General features: G+C 45.5%; 1 protein-coding gene across 3 annotated transcripts in view; it reads left to right on the plus strand.

Moving 5' to 3' along the window:
- The first annotated feature begins 2,682 nt into the window (after window positions 1-2,682).
- The window catches only part of LOC126198840 (GRAM domain-containing protein 2A-like), a 274,175-nt gene continuing 256,490 nt past the window's right edge, over window positions 2,683-20,367 (plus strand). For all 3 annotated transcript variants that reach the window (XM_049935420.1, XM_049935419.1, XM_049935421.1), the window contains exon 1: window positions 2,683-2,920. In XM_049935420.1, the coding sequence (XP_049791377.1) occupies window positions 2,832-2,920 (89 nt within the window). In that variant the 5' untranslated portion in view covers window positions 2,683-2,831. The remainder of the gene's footprint in view (window positions 2,921-20,367) is intronic.

Genomic DNA, 20,367 nt, shown 5'->3' on the forward strand with positions numbered 1-20,367 from the left:
GTCCATAAGTAAAAATTATTAATATACCGTAATATTCACGTATGTGCTTTAGCTGAAAGTTTTGACAAGCTCCTGGTTTCGCTCAGTGACTCGGCTGTTTGAGACGCCAACATTTTTGGAAGTCCTTTTTGCCCGCCTGCTATTACAGTTAAGTGCCTGCAAAAACTTACAGAAGAAACTAATATATCACTACACACTCATGGTTTCCTTGACCACCGTGAACATATGCCCCGACTATGACGACGTCAAAGTAAACAATGTTTAGGCTTTCTTGCGATGACATTTTCTTAGACGCCGCCACGAACGGTTGCTCTCTGACGTCCCGACCTTCATTATACAGACAAAATTCGTTGGTTTTTTTTCCGAGTCCCCCTCTCCCCCAGTTCTGATGTTCATTAGGTCACTGTTCTCAGTTCTATTTCTCTTCACACTTTCATCTTCCGTTTTTTTTAAATCCTTAATATATGCTCTAAATTCTACTCAACAGATGTTTGCGGCTTTGAGGACTAAGACGTCTGTGATTTTTACATATACTTACACTATGTGATCAAAAGTATCCGGACCCCCCCCCCCCCCCAAAAAAAAAAACATACGTTTTTAATATTACTTGCATTTTATTCCCACCTACTGCCAGATACTCCGCATCAGCGACCTCAGTAGTCATTAAACACCGCGAGAGAAATGGGGCGCTCTGGAGAACTCACGGACTTCGAACGTGGTCAGGTGATTGGGTGTCACTTGTGTCATACGTCTGCACGCGAGATTTCCACGCTCCTAAATATACATAGGTCCACTGTTTCCGATGTGATAGTGAAGTGGAAACGTCAAGGGGCACGTACAGCACAAAAGTGTACAGGCCGACCTCGTCTGACACAGACCGCCCACTGTAGAAGAGAGTCGTAATGTGTAATAGGCAGACATCTATCCAGACCATCACACAGGAATTCCAAACTGCATCAGGATCCAGTGCAAGTACTATGACAGTTAGGGGGGAGGTGAGAAAACTTTGATTTCATGGTCGACGATAACATCCCTGTAATGGACTGTCCTGCACAGAGTCCTAACCTGAATCCTATAGACCACCTTTAGGATGTTTTGGAACGCCGTCTCCGTGCCAGGCCTCACCGACCAACATCGATACCTCTCCTCAGTGCATCTCTCCGTGAAGAAAGGGCTGCCATTCCCCAAGAAACCTTCCAGCATCTGACTGAACGTATGCCTGCGAGAGTGGAAGCTGTCATCGAGGCTAACGGTGGGCCAACACCACACTGAATTCCATCATTACCGATGGAGGACGCCACGAACTTGTTAGACATTTTCAGCCACGTGTCCGGTTACTTTTGATCACATAGTGTATACTCTGTGCATTGCGTGGCAGAGTAGCGCACACTGTGGCATCTGGCCGTTCCAGCCCCGTATGGAGCGCTGGAAGAATGACTGCCTAAACGCCTGTCTGTTGTGTGTCTAACTTTACGGCTAAAGGATAATCTCTAGGTTCTGCACTTACGACTGGTTTTTAGCGAGAAGGTCTTTCGCGTCCAAGAGGGCGTCTATCTTCCCGCGTCTCCAGGTTCAGGTTTTTCACCACTGCCGTGACGCCTTCACGTGAGCCAAAGATACTGTACCTGTGATCATTCGTGCAGTTCTTCTTTGTATTTTAAGATGGAACGTACAGGTGATTTGTAAGCAGTCTCCTCTGTAGACAGACTGCATTTTTGCTATATCCTGCCCAAAAACCGAAGTCGTCCATCTGGTTTACCTACGAAAGAAACTTCGTGATCGTTAAGAGTTCATATCCCCACACATTGTCACACCTAGGCATTGGTATGAGCTGATTGATCCCAGTAGTGACTCGTTGATGTTACATTCGTGAGTTTTGTGAAGGACACAATTTTATATTTCTGTACATTTAAATGTAGTGGCCAATCCTTGTGTCACTTGAAATGTTATCAAGATCTGATTAAATTTTTGTGCAGCTTTTTATTTTTATTTTTTTATTTTTATTTTTTTATTTTTACGATAGTAGTTCAGTATAAATACTTAGACCATCTGAAAGGAGGCTCAAGTTACAATTGATGTTGTCCGCCAGGTTACCAATGTGCAATACGGACAGTGAAAGTTTCATCACGCTTCCGTTTGGTACGCCCGAAGTTAATTACTTGTACTTCTTTTGCGTGCTCCCTTTCAAAAAATCCTCAATACAATCACAGATTTGGTTTCATACTGTATGTATTGGTTTCTGTCTCGGCAGCACTTTCATTTCATTCTGATTAATTATTTCACTCGCCTCACGTTGAACAAATAAAGCAACACGAACTTATACGATTTTTTCTACTAGTTTCGTCGCATGTAGTGGAGCACTGTACACGCTTCGCTTTTTCCTCTCTGACGTCTGGAGTAGTAATTTTGTTACACAAACACAAGGTCTGGGAACGGGAAGTTCTGGAAGGATTGCATTTAATTTACGCGTTAGAGAGGTTACCTAACGCTTTCGACGCTGTGTTAAGGCCGCGAGGGAAGTTCGGTGTCGCCTCGCCAGTGCAGCAGCGTTCCGTTCGCTGACAGACGACGCGGGGCCGCCGTTAGCTCCGCCGGCGGCCGCCAGGGGCGCCGCGGTCGCCGCACGCACGCGGCACGCGGCGCGCGCCACGTTCGCAGCGCGGTGTCAGTCGCTGTCGACGCGTCGCGCGGTTCGGTAGCAGCAGCGAGTGTTGCCATGTAGTTGCCAGTCGCGACGGCGCCTGCGCGTCGGTGCAAGTGCGTGTCCCGTCCCGTCCCTCACAGCTGCAGACATTAGCGCCGACAGCGGAGCGTCGCAGAGGCGGCGTCTCATGCCACCGGTAGCCATGCTCTGCTTCGTGCAGGGAGACTTCGAGGACCCTCTGGCTTCCGCCAAGAGGCGCCTCAAACTGCGAAAGAGGTGAGAACCCAGGCCCGAGGCTCTCTGTCGCCCTTTTCAGGCCGCTCCGAGTCGTGCAGAGCAGCCAGTGCGGCGACTTCATGAAACTAATCGATACGTCAGAAATTTCGCGAAAATTGCAGTACCGATATTGATATTTGATGACTTGATATACCTCAAACTTTGTAACAGAGTAATATATGGCAGTTGGCAGGTATACGATGATTCGAATGGTTCGAATCATTTAGATGAGTCGCGGGATATACGGCTTCAGAGAAATTCGCCAAATCGTTTCCGTCTGTCACAGTTCCCAGTGCAACAGGACTAGTGTAGTTTATTCCTCACCGTCAGTATATCTAACTGAAACTTCGCTGGAAAAAAAAAAAAATAGAAAAATAAACACTTCTTCACGAAACCTCGCCAGCAACGCGTACACATTAATTCTCGCCAGGAACTAACGACAAAGCTGATTCATTGTTGCATTGGAATCATAAAAAAAATCGAAAGATTTTGTCAAATGCTATACAATCGATTTTTAATTTATTTTGTTGTACTGGTATACATTGTTTCGACGTAACACGAAGGTTCACTTTGCGTTGAACGTTTTCAGACACTTACGACTCAGATTTCTACCACAAGTAATATAAAGGCTGACATGTGGGAACGTTGGCACCCGTTGTCTGAAACAGCTGACCGCGTTCCCGTCGAACGGATCCCGCAAAGAACCGTGCGCGCTACATTTGACGGAGTGTCCGAGTTAATTTCGTGTGGTACCCTGCACCTATGCATATTAACAAGTCTTGCAGGAGCTGATACATTCTCGTTTCAGGAAGAAACTCCAATGGCGGACTACTGTATGGTAATGTAAAAAGAAATGGATGATGATTGAGCACGTCACCTTCCATACCGCTGCGTTCACAACATTACCAAAAGTTTATCAAAAAATGGTTCAAATGGCTCTGAGCACTATGGGACTTAACAGCTATGGTCATCAGTCCCCTAGAACTTAGAACTACTTAAACCTAACTAACGTAAGGACATCACACAACACCCAGCCATCACAAAAGTTTATCGCTTATGACGGGAACATATCGAAGTAAATGAATCCCAAGTCAGTTCAAGTACACAAATATGTGTAGCAAGTAACTTTTATTTTACAGTTCCATGACACGTCTCGGATCATAATACCCAGCTCTACCATTCGATTTCATTCCTCGTGCTACATCATAATTGCTGGTTTTGACTTGTGCACAGATTTGTGTTCTTCCACTTGCACAATCTTCTAGTAGTGACAGTTAGCTTTTGAAATATGTAAACATATTATTTACATCTACGCTGCGTCTTTAATCCCACGCTATCTCTGCAATGTGACTTCACAAAGAACTAGGCACATATGTATGGTTTCGATAGAAAAATGGAATCTAAGTCGAAACTGCCAGGTTAATCAATAGATACGGGGGATGATCTACATGGATACAATAATTATGAAAAGAAAGCGAGCCAGCACTTGTTCCATTGTTCACGCTTTGACACCAACACTCAACCAGCGCCTCAGACAATAATGTAGTGCAGGAAAGTCGGATCACTTTGGAGGTCGCGCAGCAGCCCTGTCATTAGTGGACCAGTGCGCAGGACTTGTTGCATGGAAGTATTACGTCAGCGATCGTAATTAAATTACAGCATCCTAATACGCCTCAGCTCCTGTTGCCAAACAGACATTCTCCAAGTCATGTGACAGCAAATGCTACGTGAATTGCAGCTAACTTGCTCCTTTAACCTGGATATCTACAAGACTGGGCCACTGAACTGCTTACTAATCATACCGGTGTACACATTTAACTGAGAAACGGCATTAAACATTACTGTCACAGTAATAAGTCTAGACATATTCCGCCGTATGCAAGACACCGTTTCTTTAGCTTTTATTTACGCAAACACGTTTCAGCACATTTTGTGCTATCTTCAAAACGATTTTATTACGTTCAGTCTTACACGATGCTCACAAGTTATTTTACCTGTAGCTTTGTAAGTACCACACATTTTACAGCCTATGAATTTTTTTGCTATTTTAGCCTTGCTTCCAGATTTTTCCTCTGGTAAAACGTACTTACTTTGACAACTGAAGTTCTTTTGGTTGCTCAGGCATATTTATTTCTTGCCGCAAAATATTTTGTAATAAAAAATAATAAAAATTCGGGTCTAACAAGCAAAACTACAGTTAAAAAATGACGGGAAACAAGACTACGGAATCAAAAATCATGACAGGCTGTAAAACGTGTGTTAATTATAAAGCTACTAGCACTAAATAAATTCTTAGCGTCACGTAAGTCTGTACGGTAAAGTAATGCCCCTTAAGATAGGACAAAAAGTTTTGAAACATGTTGGGTAAGGAAGAAAATAAAAAGCGGTGTTTCGCATTTCAAATTTTTCCCAGCAAAGGCTCAAGGAAAGAAGAGTGTCCGTATACAACAGATTATCGCTGTAGAGCTGCAGCTGTTGTTTATTCTGTTGCGTGTAAACACTGATTCATCATTAGTTCTAATCTGTGAAATCGTCGACAGTCACCCACTCACAAAATTCCGGTTACGTGCCATTGGCCGGCCGAGGTGGTCTAGCGGTTCTAGGCGCTCAGTCCGGAACCGCGCGACTGCTGCGGTCGCAGGTTCGAATCCTGCTTCGGGCATGGATGTGTGTGATGTCCTTAGGTTAGTTAGGTTTAAGTAGTTCTAAGTTCTAGGGGACTAATGACCACAGCAGTTGAGTCCCATAGTGCTCAGAGCCATTTGAACGTGCCATTGTCTCATTCCTCAAACTGTTGCGCCCGCCGATGGGGATATAGATACAAGGCTTGTTCGTGTATAATACAACCTTTCGTGAGTACGGAAATTCTGGTACAGGTAGAAATTAACAGCCAGCAGAAAAGAAGAGACAAATTTGGTACGGGTGGGTATGAAAATTTTGGTATACGTACAAATTAAGATAGCACAAAAAAGCAAGACAGAAATTTGATACTCGTTGTGGTTCACCGAGAGACGACATACCATCTTACTATCGTGCCCCAGATATGGAATCCATGTAACTTCTGCTTTAGGTAGCGCCGTTCAGTTTGGGAAGAATGACCACTTGTGCTAGGTACGACGCTGGTAGTGGTAGGAGAAAAACATTCACCAAGTGTGTCGAAGCACTGTGCTGTGGGCTATTCTTAATCCAGGCGTCCGTCGTTAGTATTCTCTCACAGGGGGCTTCGCATTTCCACTGCACCGACTGCAGAGGCCCACGTGGTCGGAATAATTTGTGTGTGTAAATCGTGGCACCGCGGCGTTGAATACGAACTACACCAGGAAGAGGCTGCAAGCTTTCTAATTCGGGCAAGCCAGACGCTAATACTCATCACGCTGTCCCAATGCGCAAGCAGTGAGTGTAACCGTGTGCATTCAAGTGGCCAACAAGGTAAACGCTTCGTGTTTCAATTGCAGTAGTTGTGTCGCGGAAACCGTCGAAGGTACAACGTATGTTGTGAAACAGTCCGTACCACCACCTTCTAACGTAGTCCCTTTCGTTCCGAAACAACCTGAATCCGCACTAATGCAGTTACACTAAATTTAAAATAGAAATTTTCGTAATTTTGAAGCCGAGGGACAAAGACAGAAAAGCGCCTGTGAGGTGCTATAACACTGCGGCTACGTCGGTGTAAGAGGTGGCACTGTAAATTGGGAAGCTTGTCTTTTTCAGTTGTGTTCTTCATAGGGAATACACTAAAACTCCGTCCAAACAGGCCTTGGAAGGCCCAACGTTACCGACCGGCCGCCGTGTCATCCTCAGCCCGAAGGCGTCACTGGATGCGGATATGGAGGGGCATGTGGTCAGCACACCGCCCTACCGGCCGTATGCCAGTTTACGAGACCGGAGCCGCTACTTCTCCATCAAGTAGCTCCTCAGTTTGCTTCACAAGGGCTGAGTGCATACCGCTTGCCAACAGCGCTCGGCAATCAGGATGCTCATTTATCCAAGTGCTAGCCCAGCCCGATAGCGGTTAACTTTCGGTGGTCTGACGAGAACCGGTGTTACCTCTACGGCAAGGCCGTTGGCATAAGGAGCACAGTACTCATATTTTATAGGGGATATCAGGAAAGAGTTACATTTCTGAATTTAAAGGACACGTATTGTAAAGGTACAAGAAATTTGAGCGAGCTGTGGTACAAGCGTAGACAATGTTTTCTGAAAACTAACTTCAGTGCTGAGCTTCTTGTACTGTAGGGAGCTGAGGAAATGAGTTCCAGCGAATGTCAGTAATGAGTCACTCCGCTCTAGTCGCTTGATTGCGACCGCATTGTGAATGACAACACCACAACAACTCGTTTGTTGTTGGTAAGGTCAAAGACGCTCCGTAAGTCAACCAGTAATATACGAGGCGCTTTCAATAAGTAATGCATCGCATTTTTTTTTCTGAAAGCACGTTTGCTTTATTCAGTATTGCCGTGCACCTTATTATTGCCGAGTCTTTCGCGTAGAGGAGCCTATTTTTCAACATAACCTTCGTTCAGTGCTACAGCGTTGCTCCACCTTACTGGGAGGGCCCGTATGCCCGCATGGTACCACTCTACTGGTCGACGTCGCCGTGCTGCGTCAGTAACCTCCCCATGACCCACGTACTGCTTCCCGTAAACAGTAACCTTCGTTGGCTCAGACTGATGGATGTCGTGATCCTGGCTGTGGAGTGTATGAGGAAGAACAGTCCAATGAAGTGTTGTGAGCTTCCCTCGGGTGCGCAGACTTGTGTGAGGCCTCGCTTTGTCCAGTTAAGCAACAGTGTGTTGAGCTGTGAACAGTCGGTCACCTGGAATGAGAGTGTCCGCGCGTTCCAACATTGCGGGAATCGCAGCTGTGTGCGGCTGGCCGGCCCGCGGGGAGTCGGACTGGTTTGTTCGACCTTGTTGCCACGACACAGACGCCTCGCCCAAAGACACTACCAGGTCTCCGTAGACATTCTGCAAGCGCCTATCAATTTCTGTGATGCTCTCGTTTTCCGCCAGAGGAAACTCTTTGCTTGGAACGCGCCTCCGTTACAGACACCATTTTGATGGCTTCGTTTAGCGCCGCCGCCTATCCGAACTTCGTGAAACTATAGAGGCTGAAGCGGGGATATTCCACGATGTCCCACAGCAAATTCCGCATTGATGGAAAAAAAACTGTGTTGCATTACTTATTGAACGCACCTCGTACTTGGCACAGCTGCTTTAGAGAGAGACCAAAACCTGTGTGGCCTTAGCCTCACGGTGTGCAGACGTGTGCCTCCGATTCTGTGATCTGTCTAGTTTGGACTGTCACACGACACTCGTACCTCCCGCCAGCGGCGGTGAGATTCGCCAAGTCCTCTCAGTACCATGTCACAACTCTCCGATCTCTGCTTTGCGTGGTCTCGTCCTGTCGCTTCTAGGATACAGCAGGCTCTCCGTCTGCGACAGTTAGCAATGTGCGGCAACTTGATGCAGTAGCTCGTCGCACATTTGTCTTGTTAGACTTGCCAGTGTGAACCGTCGGTTCTCCTTCACGTCGCCTTTCTCAGAACGGCCCATACCGCCCGCAGCAGGACGCGGCGATTTCCACCGTGTCGGTTGCCCTTCATTTCGCTTGACTCGCCTATCCATCCCCAACTGACTCACAATCTGCTCGCAACACACCCTAAAATTTCTCTGTATAAACTCGATGACTGAAGCGCTCCACACGCGAGACAGGCATGAACTTCGGTACCAACAGCTGTTACGTCCGTATTGTTGCCGTTTCGGAAAGTCATTTCACTCGAGTTTTGACGCTTCCCGCTTACTGTGCTCACGTGTGAACCTCTGACACAGCTGCCTCATAAATTGCACTTACTTTCTTTGTATGCTCTGTACAAACTGTTCAAGATCCCAGGTCGCAATATCCAAGTGAGTTTACGCGCAGGGGCGAATATTGCTATTTGTTGAAAAGTCGTTAGCGGTTTTTCCGACATATAGTGAAGCAGCTGTAGTTTCTAAACGAAACGATTTAAATTTTCCAATAGCAACAGGGAAATCTTGATAATAATGAAACGTAATGCTTGTTAATATTTACAATTAAAGTTTTGGCGGAAAGTAATGGGGTAGACGGAAGGAACAGGGCTGGCGGTGGGACAGAGTCTTTATGGGGTGGCGATATTTAAAAACCTAGGTGTGTTCAAGCCCTGCTGATAATGTCGATGAACTTTGGGAAAGCACTGTGGGTGATTGGCAGTGTATCCGGAAATCACCTGGGAGTTTTGGAGGTGTGCAGGCGTCAGTGAGAAGAGGTGATGAAGCCTGACTTCACAAATCATGTGGCCACAGTCACGTTTCAGTACATTTTGCCGTTTATGAAATAATGAGGGAGTTTGCATTAAACGGGTCTCCGTACACCTTGTCTGGAGAGATGTAATATTCGTAGTGCCCAGAAATTATTTATTTATTTATTTATTTATTTTGCAAACTCCTACATTTTGACAATCTTCCCGCCACAATTCTTTGTGTTATAGCACGCATTTTCCCTGTTTGTGACGACATAGCTCACTTCAGTAATTAGAGAGTTATTAAGGGTTTTACCATCCATTATTCTTCCGACTCGCTCCAGGAGCTTTTTGTTGTTGTCTTCAGTCCGCATAATGCTTTGATGAAGCTCTCCACGCTACTCTATCCCATAGAACCCTCCTCATCTCTGCATAACATTTGGAAGCTACATCGACTTGCAAATGTCTACGGCTCTCAAGCTCCCCCCCCCCCCCATCTCTCTCTCTCTCCCTCCCCCCCTCCCCCCCCATTATCAAATTGACGCTGTCCTGATGCCTCCGGACGTGTTGTTTCAACCGATCCTTTATTTTAGTCCATTTTTGCCATAAATATCTTTCCTTGCCAATTCCATTTAGTATACTGTCGTTAATTATTCAATTTACGAATATAAGCTTGAGTATTTTCCTACATCTCCGTATTTCAAAAGCTTCTATTCTTTACTTGTGTGAAGTATCTCCACGTTTCACTGCGATACAAGACTACACCCCAAAGAAATACCTTCAGAAAAGATAACTCTTAAATTTATTATGCTAGCTTATTGTTCAGACGCTTCTTGGTAGAACAGCTTCGTAATTATAAATGAAGAGCGCAGTATTGTGTATGTTCTGCAGTATTAATTTTGTTAAATGATATTCGGTTTATAAGCCCATCATCAGAATTTTAAGTGACTATCGTCGTCAAAGACGGTGCAATTTTCGCGAACGACACTGTAAAAAAATTACGCCTCGAGAGTAAGGTACGAACACAGGGTAAAACACAGGGTAAAAGATTGGTAATGCAATTTTAAAATAACTGCACTGTCGAAGACGACTTTTACCCCGCGTTCGTACCTCACTCTTGGCGTATACTTTTTCGGTGTTTTTGACCTATATTGTACACTCTTTTTTTGCCGAGGATAGTCAGTTAAAGACTGATAAGAACCCTGTAAGGAGAAAACCAGCTAACAGAATAAATTGATACTGTGTAAGATAGACAATATTGTGCTTTTCATTTTATTTACTTAAATTTATATTTGATATAACGTATTTATCTTCCCCAGAAAGGCTCTTGTTGCTGCTGTCACTTTCGTTTTTGAGTCATCTGACTGGTTTGATGCGGTTTCTCCAAGAGTTCCCTTCCTGTGCCAGCCTTTTCATCTCAGAGGAGCACTAGCAAACTACGTCGTTAATTATTTCATGGATGTATTCAAATCCCTGTCTTCCTCTGCAGTGTTTACCCTCTACAGTTCCCTCTAGCGCCACGGAATTGATTCATTGATGTTTTAACACTTTGCGGTATCATCCTGCCCCTTCATTCTGGTCATAGTTTTCCAAATATTCTTTTCCGCACCGATTCTGAGTAGAACGTCTTGATTCCTAACCTTATCAGTCCACCCGTTTTTCTTCATTCTTCTGTAGCACCACATCTGAAGTGCTTCAATTCTCTTCCGTTCCGATTTTCCCACAGTCCATGTTTCACCGCCATACGTTCTCAGGAATGTCCATGCTTCTGCCATGGTCAGTTATATTGTTGCCCAACTAGCATAACTGACCGACTACTTTTAGTCTACCATTTCCTTACCCAATTCCCTCAATGTTGTCTGACTCAATTCGACTGCACTCCATACTTCACGGAGTGTAGGGCGATGAAGAACGACTGCGTCCTTGCGGTTAGCCAGCAGTGAGTGACGTACGGAGCTCGCGGAATTCTCCATTGCGTGCAGAGAAGCCACAGAATCCTGCTGAGACGGGGCAAAAACCAGACAGCGGCGGCGGCGGCGGCGACTACTACGGACGTTCGAAGAGCGACGGGGGCAGGCAGGCGTTTGACGCAACGGCCGACGTGAGGGAGGCGGGATGCAGGTCACCCGCTGCTGTGACGTCACGTGACGTGTGGCTGGGGCAGCGAACCGACACCTCTCCGTCGGCGGTACGTCTGCGTATACACCTACGCGCGTTCCCGCACACCACTGTCAAGTGCGTGGTAGGGGATACTTCCCAATGTGCCACTTACTAGGTCCTTTTCACGTTCCAGTTGCCTACGGATCGCGGAGGGAATGATTGCTTATCTCCTCAGTCCTGAGCTTAGAGTTTATGAATGAAACGTTTATACAGGTGGTCAGTGAATCTTTCTGGGACGAAACACAACAAAAATACCAAATTTTAAAAAATTGGTGTGTATGACAATTTTAGGACTTCAAAGTTTTATTTTATTTATCCATATACAAAGAACACTAAAATACAGGGCTATTACAAATGATTGAAGCGATTTCATAAATTCACTGTAGCTCCATTCATTGACATATGATCACGACACACTACAGATACGTAGAAAAAATCATAAAGTTTTGTTCGGCTGAAGCCGCATTTCAGGTTTCTGCCGCCAGAGCGCTCGAGAGCGCAGTGAGACAAAATGGCGACAGGAGCCGAGAAAGCGTATGTCGTGCTTGAAATGCACTCACATCAGTCAGTCATAACAGTGCAACGACACTTCAGGACGAAGTTCAACAAAGATCCACCAACTGCTAACTCCATTTGGCGATGGTATGCGCAGTTTAAAGCTTCTGTATGCCTCTGTAAGGGGAAATCAACTGGTCGGCCTGCAGTGAGCGAAGAAACGGTTGAACGCGTGCGGGCAAGTTTCACGCGTAGCCCGCGGAAGTCGACGAATAAAGCAAGCAGGGAGCTAAACGTACCACAGCCGACGGTTTGGAAAATCTTACGGAAAAGGCTAAAGCAGAAGACTTACCGTTTACAATTGCTACAAGCCCTGACACCCGACGACAAAGTCAAACGCTTTGAATTTTCGGCGCGGTTGCAACAGCTCATGGAAGAGGATGCGTTCAGTGCGAAACTTGTTTTCAGTGGTGAAGCAACATTTTTTCTTAATGGTGAAGTGAACAGACACAATGTGCGAATCTGGGCGGTAGAGAATCCTCACGCATTTGTGCAACAAATTCGCAATTCACCAAAAGTTAACGTGTTTTGTGCAATCTCACGGTTTAAAGTTTATGCCCCCTTTTTCTTCTGCGAAAAAAACGTTACAGGACACGTGTATCTGGACATGCTGGAAAATTGGCTTATGCCACAACTGGAGACTGACAGCGCCGACTTCATCTTTCAACAGGATGGTGCTCCACCGCACTTCCATCACGATGTTCGGCATTTCTTAAACAGGAGATTGGAAAACGGATGGATCGGTCGTGGTGGAGATCATGATCAGCAATTCATGTCATGGCCTCCACGCTCTCCCGACTTAACCCCATGCGATTTCTTTCTGTGGGGTTATGTGAAAGATTCAGTGTTTAAACCTCCTCTACCAAGAAACGTGCCAGAACTGCGAGCTCGCATCAACAATGCTTTCGAACTCATTGATGGGGACATGCTGCACCGAGTGTGGGAGGAACTTGATTATCGGTTTGATGTCTGCCGAATCACTAAAGGGACACATATCGAACATTTGTGAATGCCTAAAAAATTTTTTTTGAGTTTTTGTATGTGTGTGCAAAGCATCGTGAAAATATCTCAAATAATAAAGTTATTGTAGAGCTGTGAAATCGCTTCAATCATTTGTAATAACCCTGTACAATACAATAAAAACTACAGTCTAATATTACAGAGAATCTCCCACTTTGAGTCCAGTGTTTTTTTTTTGTTAAAAACAAACAAGAATTACATTTATGTCTAGAAGATACGATGAAACTGCAATAAACAGCCTTCCTGCTGCAGATTCTGTCACCTATTAAGTACATGCTGAAAGCATTTAGTGGAAAGTACACACATCAAAAAATGTTTTGCGTCACCTCGGTTCCGAAAGTTCCGGAACCGGTACAGAAAATTGGAATAGAGATGAACATAAACATCATTTCCACCCTTTTTATTGCTCATGAAAACCACACATTGCATGTTGCATCACCATACAGTCGGACCTCTAGAGGTGGTGGTCCAGATTGCTGGATACACCGGTACCTCTAATACCCAGTAGCACGTCCTCTTGTATTCATGCATGTCTGTATTCGTCACGGCATACTATCCCCAAGTTCATCAAGGCACTGTTGGTCCAGATTGTCCCACTCCTCAACGGCTATTCGACGTAGACCCCTCAGAGTGGTTGGTGTGTCACATCGTCCATAAACAGCCCTTTTCAATCTATCCCAGGCATGTTCGAGAGGGTTCATGTCTGGAGAACATCCTGGCCACTCTAATCTAGCGATGTCGTTACACTGAAGGTAGTCATTCACAAGATGTGCAAGATGGGGACGGGAACTGTCGTCCATGAAAACGAATGCCTCACCAATATACTGCCGATATGGTTGCGCTATCGGTCGGAGGATGGCATTCACGTATCGTACAGCCGTTACGGCGCCTTCCACGACCACTAGCGGCGTACGTCGGCCCCACATAACGCCACCCTAAAACATGAGGGATCCTCCACCTTTGTGCATTCGCTGGACAGTGTGTCTAAGGCGTTCAGCGTGACCGGGTTGCCTCCAAACACGTCTCCGACGATTGTCTGGTTGAAGACATACGTGACACTCATCGATGACGAGAACGTGCTGCCAATCCTGAGCAGTGTATTCGTCATGTTGTTGGGGCGATCTGTACCGCGCTGCATGATGCCGTGGTTGCAAAGATGGACCTCGCCATGGACGTCGGGAGTGAAGCTGCCCATCATGCAGCCTATAGCGCACAGTTTGAGTCGTACCACGACGTCCAGTGGCTGCACGAAAAGCATTATTCAACATGGTGGCGTTGCTGTCAGGGTTCCTCCGAGCCACAATTCGTAGGTAGCGGTCATCCACTGGCGTAGCAGCCCTTGGGTGGCCTGAGGGAGGCATGTCATCGACAGTTTCTGTCTCTCTGTATCTCCCCCATGTCTTAAAAATATCGTTTTTGTTCACTCAGAGATGCCAGGACACTTCCCTTGTTGATTGCCCTTCCTGCTTGTTCCACTGTCCTCTACTCGTACCTGACAGCTGAGGTGGGACTCTGTCCCACCGCCAGCCCTGTTCCTTCTGTCTACCCCATTGCTTTCCGCCAAAACTTTAATTGTAAATATTAACAAGCATTACGTTTCATTATTATCAAGATTTCCCTGTTGCTATTGGAAAATTTAAATCCTTTCGTTTTGAAGCTACAGCTGCTTCACTATATGTCGGAAAACCCGCTAACGACTTTTCAACAAATAGCAATATTCGCCCCTGCGCGTAAACTCACTTGGATATTGCGACCTGGGATCTTGAACAGTTTGTACAGAGCATACAAAGAAAGTAAGTGCAATTTATGAGGCAGCTGTGTCAGAGGTGCTGTACCCGGCCAGAGTGAGTTTAGTCAGTTGCCCGATATATAAAAATAATTTGAACGAAGGATATATTGTACGTAAGGACTAAAGAGGTTAAATGTTTCTGTGCGTGCTGCAAGTAAAAATGGTTCAAATGGCTCTGAGCACTATGGGACTTAACATCTGTGGTCATCAGTCCCCTAGAACTTAGAACTACTTAAACCTAACTAACCTAAGAACATCACACACATCCATGCCCGAGGCAGGATTCGAACCTGCGACCGTAGCAGTCGCGCGATTCCGGATTGAGCGCCTAGAACCGTGAGACCACCGCGTGCTGCTAGTAATCTCACTTTGTTTTCACGGTGCCTACGGTTATAATACGTAGGGCTGAGTGGCGGGTGGCGGGGTTGGTGGCGGCCGCTGAAGATTCTTCACTTAACACAGGTTCTCGAAATTTTGTAAGAACTCTTTCGCGCCTGCTAATTCAGGAGAGGCATTTTCACGGCAGTCTCCCATTACTCACAGTCTTTTTAACTGTGGTGCTGGCATTCTCAGTATACGTTCAATATCCCTCGTTAGTGGTATCTGGTACACGTCCCACACACTTCAGCAATATTCTGTGGTGCGACAAAGAACTCATATTCCATTGTGTCTCTAGGGGGACCTTTGCTCGCAGCCATACCATACGTGCACAGGGGGGCAACTTGTACGAAAACGCTGGGAAACCAGGAATCCACAGGGAAATTTAATTAACTGAAAAGCCTGTGACATGTCAAGGATTTCTGAAAGTTTCGAGGGGGGGCTGAACTCGTCGTTGGCGAAAGTAATTGCTGTGAATCGTTTTGTTGCATATTATGACGCGTAGATTATGATTAGCAAACAATCGCGTAGGGGAAGGTCGCTCAATCGCGGTCGTTTCCGGCGCGTTCGCTGACCTTCGGAGTTTTCTGGTTATTGTCCAGGCTTCGTGTCGTCCGTTTCGCATTGCGTGGCTGAGAGTGGGGCCTAGTGGCAGGTGCAGTGCGCGGTTCGTTGCGGTTAGTTCACCCATTGGTTGAAGCGCTAACCGACTCTCCCTGTAAACGTGGCTCTCGCCGACAAGTAGCCAAGCATTTTGCTGTTAATAATGGAACGATTAAAAGAAGACATCGGGTGATACGGCTCATCCTGTGTCATCGAGAAATCGTCAATTTGGTAACGTAGACAAGTGTGTAGGAAGACGGGGGTAGGTAAAAATTGTGGAGGTAGACGAACATATGAATAGAGTGAGCAGGTTTTGTTGCCTGCTATAAAATAAAAGGTCAAAATTAAAGAGTCTTTTAACTTTGCATTTGTTAACTTTTTGTATGTCTTTGTGGAGCGTGGTTGACTGCGATTGCAACAGCGCCGCGGTTAGTGAACACTTCATGATATTGTATTTAGTTCAAATTTTAAGTAACATCCGTGACAAGGAAAGCTAGAAATTTTGTTCAAAGTACCATTTTGCAAGTGTTTGCTGGATCTCCATTTTACACGCCACACATTCGTGAAATTCGGGAAGGAATGCGCTTAATGGAAACGGCTGCCTGTTCATTTACTCCCTGTCGCAACGCTTGACCTCCATAAATTACAGGCGATTTACAAACTGCTTAACTGTGAGGACGTTTCTCTAGTCCTGCTGCGTTCTTTTTCTCTCACGGTAAGCTCTAAGCGACCTCATTCTAATTTTCAGTCATTATAAAATCCATAATGCTTATTTACATTTCCTTTGTGGAACGAATATTTTGTATTTGCATTTCCTTTGTGAAGCTCATCTTCCGTTGCTTTACTGCTGTAAATGAAGTAAAAGATGCATCGAAAAGAATCATCCGATTTGGCACATATGTATTTCTGAAAATTTTTTGATGAACGGGAAATGCCTTTTCGTAGTTGTTTAATGTGCCTTCCTTGAGATGCATGGCATATGTCAATGATGTATTCAAATTGTTCCCACACGGCGGCGAGCATATCTCGAGTTACAGCTTCCTCAGCTGCTGTCATCCGATGTCTCAGTTCATTCATTGTTTTTGGTAACGGAGGCATACAAACACAGTCTTTTATAAACCCCCGCAAGAAATAATCACGTATACAGGCAGGTCCGGTGACCTTTGAGGCCAGTAATGTAAGGCTGAATCATTAGGTCCAGTGCGAACGATCCATCGTTCAGTAATGGTTTGATTTAAAAATACCCGCACTTCCAGATGCCAGTGTGTCGGTGCCCCATCCTGTTTGTAAATGATGTCGTTCGAATCAGTCTCCAACTGTGGGAAAAGAGAGTTCTTAACCATATCCAGATATGCGCTTAAAGAAAAATGGACCATACACCTTTTCCCGTGAAACTGTACAAAACACATTAAATTTAGTCGCTCTGGTGTACAACTTGATGTGGTCGTTCCGCATCCCATATTCTCACATTATGACGGTTCACCTTTCCATTTAAATGGAATGTTGCCTCATCACTAAACACCAAGCGTGGAAGAAAACTGTCATCCCTCATCTTGCCAAGAACTGCACACGCTGCTGTTTGTCACCTTCACGAAGAGCTTGCATTAGCTGAAATGTGTATGGTTTCATGAGTAAGCGTCGACGCAGCACACGCCAGACGGACATCTGGTGCATGTTGAGCTGTCGAGCTGCACGGCGAACGGATTTCTGCGGACTGCTTGTGAAACTATGGCGGATGCGTTCGTCGTCTGTGTCAGACACTCGGGGACGGCCCGGCTATTTACATTTGCACAAAAAACCCGTTTCTTGGAACTGTTCATGGCATCGTCGAATGCTCTGTACTGTAGGAGGATCCACACCATACCTAGTAGGAAAGTCACACTTAACAGTTATTACTGACCCGCACTGCGCAAAACGTAGAACACACAACGCTTTCTGTTGTCCCGACACCATTTTTACTAGAACTGCTGCTGCTGCTGCTGCTGCTACTACCTAGCGGGTACCACGTAAAACTCGAGAATTTGCTCTTTCCAATAGTACGTTCACGCACATACCTCAAATAACATAATGGTTACGACTTTCTAAATCGGATGGTTCATTTGATGCACCCTATATAACAGCATGTGATAAAGAAAGTGACCATCTTCCAGACAGGCATTTGTTGTAGTTGAGACTTTGTTACGCGATATTAGGGTCATATTTTCTGGAGTTGAGTAATTTTTTGTCCAGTGTCCTTCAAAATGAGCATTGCGATAAAGGTAGGTGTGTTTTGCGTTGACGAAAAGGCACGTGTTGATGGAATCAACGACGTTATGTTCCCACACGATCCTCAGTTCGCCTACTTAGACGTAACTGAACCAAAAACGACACAACGAAGGACAGTGGCAGTGTTGAACGTAAAAGTTTCTGCAGCGCTGCTACCCGGGGCAGCGCATCACACGACCGCTGCAGTGTATTTGCAGCGCCCTGTAGAGAGAGCATCGCGCGCGGTGCTTGGCTGACGCGGCAGTTTGGCGCGTGCCCTGTAGAAGCGGCGCTGCCGGTGCACGCGTAGACGGAACGGCGGGCCGTCGCAAGCGTCCCGTTGTTATTCGGCGAGTTAACAGTTAGCAACGACGCGGGACGGTCGTTCTGGGACACGCCTACCTCGGCGCTGCCACCCGTGCTGTACCGTGGCCTACGTACAACCTGCGGTTACCTCGCGTGGTGTCATGTCTGAGTGCCACGCCACGAGACAGACGAAACGCTGCATGCAGTTCACGTTGCGATTGCCTGTGCGAAGTTTTGGTGCAAGCCTCTAAACCGTCATATATTTCACGCAGGTTACATAACAGCTGTAGAGAAAATGAGAAAGAGGTATTTAGTTGATAGGTAGTTTAGTTGATAAACATTTTTCAGCAATATTAAACACAACGTAGATTCGTGGCGGTTACGTAACAATTTGCTTCGTATGCGAACATGTTTTTAAATGTGCAAATGCTGGGACTTAATCTAATATAAAACATACGATTTTTACATCACGTGACAGGACAACAAACATTCATCTACATGGATACTCTGCAAATCACTCTATTATTCCAATCCCGTATAGCGAGCGGAAAGATCGAACACCTGTATCTTTCCGTAAGAGCTCTGATTGCCCCTATTTTATTGGCTCAAATGGCTCTGAGCACTATGGGACTCAACTGCTGAGGTCATTAGTCCCCTAGAACTTAGAACTAGTTAAACCTAACTAACCTAAGGACATCACAAACATCCATGCCCGAGGCAGGATTCGAACCTGCGACCGTAGCGGTCTTGCGGTTCCAGACTGCAGCGCCTTTAACCGCACGGCCACTTCGGCCGGCCCTATTTTATTACCGTGATCGTTTCTCCCTATGTAGCTCGGTGTCAACAAAATATTTTCCAATTCGGATGAGAAAGTTGGAGATTGAAATTTCGTGGGAAGATTCCGCCGCAACGAAAAGCGCCTTTGTTTCAATGTTGTCCACCCGAAATCCTGTATCACTTCAGGGACACTCTCACCCCTATTCCGCGATAACACTAAACATGCTGCCCTTCTTTGAACTTTTTCGATGTAGTCCGTCAATGCTATCTGGTAAGTATCCCACGCTGCGCAGCAGTGTTCTAAAAGAGGACAGATAACCGTAGTTTAGGCAGTCTCCTTAGTAGATATGTTACATTTTCTAAGTGTCCTGCCATTAAACAGCAGTCCCCACATTTTCTGTGTGTTCCTTCCAATTTGTTGTTCGTAATTGTAATTCCTAGTTATTTAGTTGATTTTACGGCCTCTAGATTTTACTGATTTATCGTGTAGCTGAAGTTTAACCGATTCCTTTTAGCACTGATGTGGAGGACCTAACACTTTTCGTTATTTAGGGTCAATTTTCGCACCATTCAGTTATCTTTTGTAAATCGTTTTGCAATTTGTTTTGATCTTCTGATTTTATTAGTCGATAAACGACAGCGTCATCTGCAAACAACCTAAGACGGCTGCTCAGATTGTTTCCCAAATCGTTTATATAGATAAGGAACAGCAAAGGGCGTATAACACTACCTCGGAAGGAAAAAGTAGGAAAGATGGCACCCCACTACACACAAATCAGCACTTACTTAGAAACTTCGAGTAGTTTACGAGTACTATTGTTTACACGGCGGTTTCCTTATTCTAGAACAATTATTTGAGAAAATATTTCCCAAAATATTTCATGTTTTTTTAAGTAATTTTTTTCACATCTTTAACGAAAGTGTTAGTGCCTCTGACAAGCGAAAATAGTGAAATGTCTCTTCCAGAAACTGTTTACACACTGTCCTATGATTTGTGCTGCTTGGGAACAAACATTCAAAGTTACATACAAACGTTTGGAGCAAATCGGACTGTTACTTTCAGGTGCATCTGCAAAGATTAAGGAGATACTAGTTAATGTCGCTTTTTGCACCGTTTGCGTGCAACTCGTCAGCACCAACAATACGTTGTTTACGTTTATCGGCCGGCCGAAGTGGCCGTGTGGTTAAAGGCGCTGCAGTCTGGAACCGCAAGACCGCTACGGTCGCAGGTTCGAATCCTGCCTCGGGCATGGATGTTTGTGATGTCCTTAGGTTAGTTAGGTTTAACTAGTTCTAAGTTCTAGGGGACTAATGACCTCAGCAGTTGAGTCCCATAGTGCTCAGAGCCATTTGAAC

Source organism: Schistocerca nitens, chromosome 8 (genome assembly GCF_023898315.1).
Source record: "Schistocerca nitens isolate TAMUIC-IGC-003100 chromosome 8, iqSchNite1.1, whole genome shotgun sequence".
NCBI lineage: Eukaryota > Metazoa > Arthropoda > Insecta > Orthoptera > Acrididae > Schistocerca > Schistocerca nitens.